Here is a 7,186-nt window from a genome sequence, read left to right as displayed (position 1 = left end):
TTAAACCTGAAAGTACCCACAACTACACTGACTCCACCTGACAGCAGTAACAAGTAAACAAAAGAAAACACCAAAGTTAACTTTCTTTATCAGGTTTACTTCTACCAAATCCCTGGAAGAATTTTTGAATTTGGTATTTTAAAAATACTACTACTACTACTAATAATAATAATAATAGATTGTATTTAAATTCAAAGACGCTTTCACAATAAAAATCATGTGTCAGACACCGGTCCAGAACAGTCTGTAAGTGCTGTGTTGGGTTGAGATCTGATGCCCTGGTTACCATGGTGACATCACATTTACTTAGGAAGAATACTTTGTTACACAGCGTTTCCAGATGTAGGATAATTATTGTATTGTACAATAGTTTTCCCCTCTGTACGCTGTACAATCAATAATGCCAAAAGTGCCATAATGTTTGATAATTTGACCATTTTGTGACATCTTTTTTGTGACACTCGGTTTTAGTCTGCGCTGCCTCATTTGGATTAATTTCCCCATATGATCAGGATAGCAAAACATGGGGACTACGTCTGTGTTCATGCATCTCTTTTCACAGGACCTCTTCATCCTGACCACTCATACAGTGTAGGTTATGATGAAACTCATGTCGAATGCAACTTTGACTTCATATGAAGCAGAAATAAATAAAGAAGACATTGATTAGTGTACTACAGTCTTCTCAAAATTATATTGATTAGTGTGATTTGTTGAGTTCAGATCATAAAGTTATGATAATAATAATGAAGCGGCAACATTCACTGGTATAAAACTAACCTGACTATGGTACTGCGTGCTTCCTAAGAATTTTACATCATCACATGTATTCTAAATAAAACTGATAGGTCATGCTACTGCATTTAACCGTACATTATAAGTACAGAAGAAGAGCATCTTTCGTAATAACTTCAATATTTTGATGAATATCATCTACTGCTGTGGTTCCCAACCTGTTTTCCTTAAGGGACCCCTGTTCTTTCATTGAGTGACGACTCCTGACTAAGTGACATATTTCACGGGTATTTCATATTATATTCAATGTATAACAATAACAGTACGCAACTACGAACAAACTGTGCAATTAACCCAAATAGTGAACGCTGGAAGGGAGTTCACGGTAATTCACTGACAGATGAGACAAGCAGAAAGCATCATTTATGAAGCATCCTTCTGAATAACAAACAAATTGTTAAAAAGAAAAAAAAAAGAGTTGTCTTAAACCCCCTTAAATCAAAAAGGCCTCGCGATCACCATGAAGATTTGGTGCCCCCATGGACCAGGACCCCCATTTTGGGAACCACTGATCTGATCTACTGGTCCATCGAGATTACCAAACTCCATCTGGCCAAAAAATCATCCGCCTCCCACCCTGTTGACCCACCTCTCTCCATCTCTCTCTGTGCCTCTGCCTTTTCCTCAGACCCTTGTCTTACAAACACATTTTCCAACCTCAGCTCGCCCTTCCTCGCATACACCTCCTCCTCCTCCACTCCTCCCATCCTGTTCTCCCTCCCCCTCTCCCCCTGTATCAACCCTTCTTCCTTGTTGATCGCCATGTCTGGCACCACTAGTTTCCTGGTCTGGGGATCCCAATCAATACAAATAGTTCCCTCCTCTTCCTCCTCCTTCTCATCATCTTCCACTGTTCTCTGCGCTGTAGCCATTCTCAGAAGCCCATAGTCATCTGGTAAGAAATACGACTGGTCAGAGCTGGAGGTAGGCATGGCGTTCTGAGAGGCGTAAGCAGAGAGAAGGGGCACTTCCTCATTTTCACTTCTCTCCTCCACATCTCCATCTATCTCTCCATCTGTTCTTAATCTCATCACTGCCCCCATTCCTCCCTCCTTCTTTGTTTGTAGATTTAAAGGAATATAAAAGAGGCCATTTCGTGGGGTTGTGTTTAGAAACAAACCTGGAAACTCTCCATTCACCTCTCCCATAGGTGCTACCTGAGACAGTAATGGTGCCTGAGTTTGGTTCAGTAACACTGGCTGTGACCATGCTTGTGCTTGTACAAGTGTGCTCATCTCCTTCTGTGCGCGTGTGCATCCAGGGAAGTCTTCAACTCTCCACTCTTTCTTCTCGTAACTGTCTTTTGCTGCGCATTTCTGGTGATCGCCTTTCGGATTATTCCGATCTTCTCCTCGGATATCGATTGTAGGAGACACACCAATGAAACCATAGTCACTGGACAAATCATCCCACGGTTCCTCGGGCTCTACCGGTGTTCCGGGTCTCTGAGAGGCGTATCCCGGTGGGGGGTGTGTGACGTGCAGTGGCCGCTCGGTGCACGCAGGGTCTGATATGCTGCTCGGTTGTAGCTCTTTGATGACGGTGATGACGATGAGGTTGGTATTTTCAGGCGGGAGGGTCAGAGCGGGCGGATGCAAAGAAGGCAGGTTCTGGATGTTGAAGGAGAAGGTGTGTATTAAAAACCTGGCCAATAGCTTTTGAAACATTTTTGAAATAAACATGACATTACTGACATTTTGAGATGCGGCACAATTGTCAAAACTGTATTATTTATTTATCACATACCAATTGTACATTAGAATAAAGTCAGTGCTTAAAAGGTCCACATTTCATCGGCGGAGGCACATTTGAGTCCATAGCATAGGTCATACTCCCAAATCACTGCATCTCACTTTTCCTATAATGCATCTGTTTTGTTAGACTGTCCCTGGCTGGAAAAGAGGCCCCAAATATTTTAAACTCCACGGCCTTGCTTGTAACGCAGGCTTTCCCTAAGAATGTTACGTCTCCAAATCCAAAATGATATGCTATAGCTGTTTGTCATGACAAGTACACTGTTCTTCTATGTTTGAAAATGTACAATAAAACTCTAAATCTAAAAAACAAACTGCTCTTTATGTGTAAAATGAGTGCCCCTTTAACCTTTTAACACAAAACTAACCATGTTGGAAAAAAGTGCTCCTCCCTTTCACATGTTATCCCTTGAATCCTTCTTTGTCTTTCTATGTCCATAAATAAACCAAACCAAATTAAGAAAAAAAATGAGTAAAACGCAGTGACAATATCAGTGTGTGTGTGTGTTGCATTACCAGTATGTATGGGCTCTTCTGTCCTTTCCCTGTCAAGTAGCAATAGAGAAAGTAGCCAACCACCACTACCATGCACATGCAGACAGATGGAACAACAATGCCCACAACCACCCTCTGCAGCTGGCCAATCACAGGGTCTGGAGGGAGAAGGGAATCAGGAACATGTCAGACAAATGCATAATCCACATTAAATGGAAATACTATGTATATAAGGCCATATCAGAACTCATTGTGTAAAATCTGATATTGCACTGTTATCGAGCTAAAAACTTTTTATTTATTTTAAGCAACAACAAAAAAAGACGTCTCTGGCACGGACATTAACTTCACTTTTGCTTCTCTGTGTCTCGTCACATTCTGTTCTACCTGTCAAACGGGTACCAAATATTTTCTCACGCCCACAATGAGGCTGTACCTTTGGGCGTGGTTATGCATTGCCGTGCAGAGGACTGACATCGGGCGGGCATGGAGAGGAATCTTGTCTTGGCAGAGAAGCAGTACTCTGTATCGTACTCCATCAGGCGATATTTGTAGGAACTGGAGGCCACAGGGAAATGGTGCTACAAACAGACACGCACACAGATTAACATTAGGTGTGTTTGATTTAACAGCCTGTCTGCTCCAGGAGGGTGAGAGGAGCTATATATTTACTCACAGTCTGGCCATGACGGGTATTATCGATGGAGAGGTTGTAAGTCATCTGGGGGTAGAGTGTCGCCATGGAAACTGCTGGGGTGTGGTTATTAGGCTGATATCTCATTGGTCCCTTCAGAATGACGACTGCATTGTTGTCCTCTATTTCCACAGAAACCAGGGGAGGGCCAAAACTAGCTGTACAGATAAACCAACATATTAAGTTTCGGGTAGATTTTTAAAAGTTTAAGTCGAAATTTCAACTTAACAACTGTGTGTTTGTTAGTGTTTATGGTTCCGTATTTTCACGCAGAATGTCACTTTAACTTACTGTCCGTCTTTGGATCGAATCTCCTCCGTGTCAAGGCCCATTTGGAGGATTCCCTCTGGCTCACAGCACGAACCCTGGCATGGTATCCCTGCTCCAGATCCCACGTCTCATTGCTCAGATCACACCAGCTCCGCACTATTTGTGTACACCGCCGCACCGCCCGCCAGTGCACCCGTCTTCCTTTGCTGCCCTCAACACTGTCTCCGTAGCTGGGAAAGACAGATAAGACCCACACTGATCAGAGGATGACTGTTCTGAGTCCCTGCACAAGCTGGGACTGTACGAATGGAAGGACTGTGCTTGAAACACAGCTTTACTCTTTATATGCAATTCCCCCTCAAACGAGGAACTTCAGCATTCACACGCTGTGTTTAGATCTAGTTACCTTTTCTTTTGTTTCTCTTTCTTTCTTTTCTCTACTTCTTTTTTGTCTGTAAATTCCTCTGAGACCTGCAGAGGAGAGGCCTATAATAACTTCAGCTCTAACCAGGTGAAGTCCAATTACAGTATGACCAATACGCTAAAAAGAAAATTACTGTATTTGTACCTTGAAGACAAAAGCTTTGTTCTTAGGGCAACTTTAGTTAAATAAAATTATTTTTAAAGATTAGTGATCATGGTCAGGCGACACGGTGCTGTGGTGGTTAGCACTACGCCTCACAGCGAGAGGGTTCCTGGTTTGAATCCCGGCTGGGGCCCACTCCTTCTCTGTGGAGTTTGCATGTTCTCCCTGTGTCTGCGTAGGATTTGTCCGGGTTCTCCGGTTTTGTCCCACAGTCCAGTGGTTAGGTGTTAGGTTAATTAATGACTCTAAAAATGACCCTTAGGTGTGCATGGTTGTCTGTCTCTGTTTGTCTCTATGTGGGTACCCTGCCTCACGCCCAATGTCAACTGGGATCAGCTCCAGCCCCCCGCGACCCCAACAGGGACAAGCGGTTGATGATGAATGAATGATCATGGTCATTTCAATGACTGTACCTGCACTGTAGTGACCCTTTCTATAATAAAGTTGTAATATCACAACATTACGGAAGTCCTGACGGCTCGTTTAAAGAAATTGAATCCTGTTACGGGCTGTGTGCATTTCTCTCAAATGAGCATTTTGGTACGAAATATTTATACTGACTTGACCTGCTTTATAATAAAAAGACATGGAAATCTCACTTTTTACAATATGGGACCATTAAACTTCAAAATCTTTACTTACATGGCATACTGCACTGTAAAGTGAGTATCATCTGGTGTGTTGCTTCCCGGAAACCATTGAAGAAAATTCCTCAGATCGACTGAAGTGAAGATCACGTTGACGGGGCTGGGAGGAGAGGAGGAGACTGAGGAGAAAGAGATCGAGCATGATAAGAGACACACGTCTGCCATCAGAGTTTCTACCAGTGCCTGTTTATGTTATTTTTGGGGCAGAAACTTCCTCTTGTATTTACAGTACCACAAAAGCACTTATAGTTCATATTGTCGGGCTCTAATTGGCTGCTCGTGAAACTTCTAACTTCTATGTAGCCTACATGACATATTGAAAGGAAACCCAAAGTTCATTAAACTATTTGTGCGAGGGTCACACACTGATACAAAAAAAGTTGTTATGTTGTGTTATAATGACGGACCTGTGACCCAGACTCTTGGCCCTACCTTACAGAAGCTAAGACTCACCATCACATGGACAAGACATACAGGAGGAGTAAGATATCAAAGCCTTGACTGTGAGTCAGGTTTGAGTTTCATTATTGTGTCATACTTGAAACCATGCCCATGCATAATGGTTCCAAGACAGGTTGTAGTGATTAATATGCGTAATATGGGCCAACATCATAAAACTCTTATTTAATCAGATCAGCCCCACAGGAAGACCAATTCAGATCAGTCAATGATTTAAAGAATCTGCGCAACAGTTCACTTGAACACACACACACACACGCACGCACACACACACACACACACACACACACACACACACACACACACACACACACACACACACACACACACACACACACACACACACACACACACTCACAAAATCTATCTTTTGCGTTCTCTAGCCCCTAACCGTAACCTTAACCATTTGATTTGATTTATTTTATTCAGCACATGTTGAAAGAACACGAAGAAGTAACAATTTAGAGGAATTAAGTAGAAAAAAAAAGAACCTGCAAAGGAAACCAAGAAAAAGGGGCTTGGCAGGTTGGGTTCGTGCTATTATTCAAAGATATTTATCATGATGGAAAATATGTATAGCATATCTCTCTCTCTCTCTCTCTCTCTCTCTCTCTCTCTGTCTATATACATACATATATATATATACTGTATATATATATATATATATATACAGTATATATATATATATATATACTGTACATATATACAAACACACATACCATCATGACTAAATGCCTAACCCCGACACTTAACCTAATTCAGACTTAAAACCAAGTGTTAAAGTTTTGTAAAAGTAAACAACCACAACCACACAAACACACACACACAAACACACACACACACACACACACACACACACACACACACACACACACACACACACACACACACACACACACCGCGGGGTTTCGGTGTAATTAATTTTTCATGGGAACCAAATAGCCTAAAAAGTAGCAAAGTAAAACAGTAGTTTTACAAGACAAGCAATGGCAGTTTACTGCAGTCTTACCTGTGCAGTGCAGAGCCACCAGGTGCAGAAAAGTTAAAACTGTCAACATGTCTGTATGGAGCGATCATGTTTTCACAGTTTCACAAGTGTCCAACCGTCCGGCAGCGGCTCCACCGCCCCGTGTGTGTCCAGGCTGCGACACCTCCTCCGACAGAACACCTGTTTTTCCCCACGGTTAAAAGAAATCAGCTGAAAAACAACAACACGTTCAAGGAGTCATTGCATGAGGGTGGATAAAGTTGCTGGATAACCCACTGCGACCATGACTGCGACAGGTTTCCTTGTATATGAGGAAGGAATGTGACCTCACTTGTTTGCGCACATTACACCTGTGCGTGCGTGCGCGCGCGCGTGCATGCGTGCCCTTCAATGAGTAACCGGATCTGTAATTGAAAGTTACACTACTGTTTCACTACTGTATTAACATCCCTCATTATTTTGTATTCAAGTTAGTCCATGGATGTAGATGTAGTCGTG

General features: G+C 42.4%; 1 protein-coding gene across 1 annotated transcript; it reads right to left on the bottom strand.

Moving 5' to 3' along the window:
* Window positions 1-1,313: 1,313 nt before the first annotated feature.
* On the bottom strand, window positions 1,314-6,979 carry il20ra (interleukin 20 receptor, alpha; the record flags this gene model as incomplete). The annotated part of the gene is made up of 7 exons (XM_083933927.1): window positions 6,710-6,979; window positions 5,237-5,360; window positions 4,030-4,238; window positions 3,721-3,896; window positions 3,481-3,625; window positions 3,066-3,202; window positions 1,314-2,405 (listed from the first exon to the last, which is right to left on the bottom strand). The coding sequence occupies exons 1-7, from the start codon at window positions 6,756-6,758 to the stop codon at window positions 1,314-1,316; spliced, it is 1,932 nt and encodes a 643-aa protein (XP_083790053.1). The 5' UTR covers window positions 6,759-6,979.
* Between the last annotated feature and the right edge of the window lie 207 nt (window positions 6,980-7,186).

Source organism: Echiichthys vipera (assembly GCF_963691815.1).
Source record: "Echiichthys vipera genome assembly, chromosome: 19".
NCBI classification, from domain to species: domain Eukaryota; kingdom Metazoa; phylum Chordata; class Actinopteri; order Perciformes; family Trachinidae; genus Echiichthys; species Echiichthys vipera.
The sequence above is the reverse complement of the archived record's forward strand: the minus strand, read 5'-3'. Positions and strand labels throughout refer to the sequence as shown.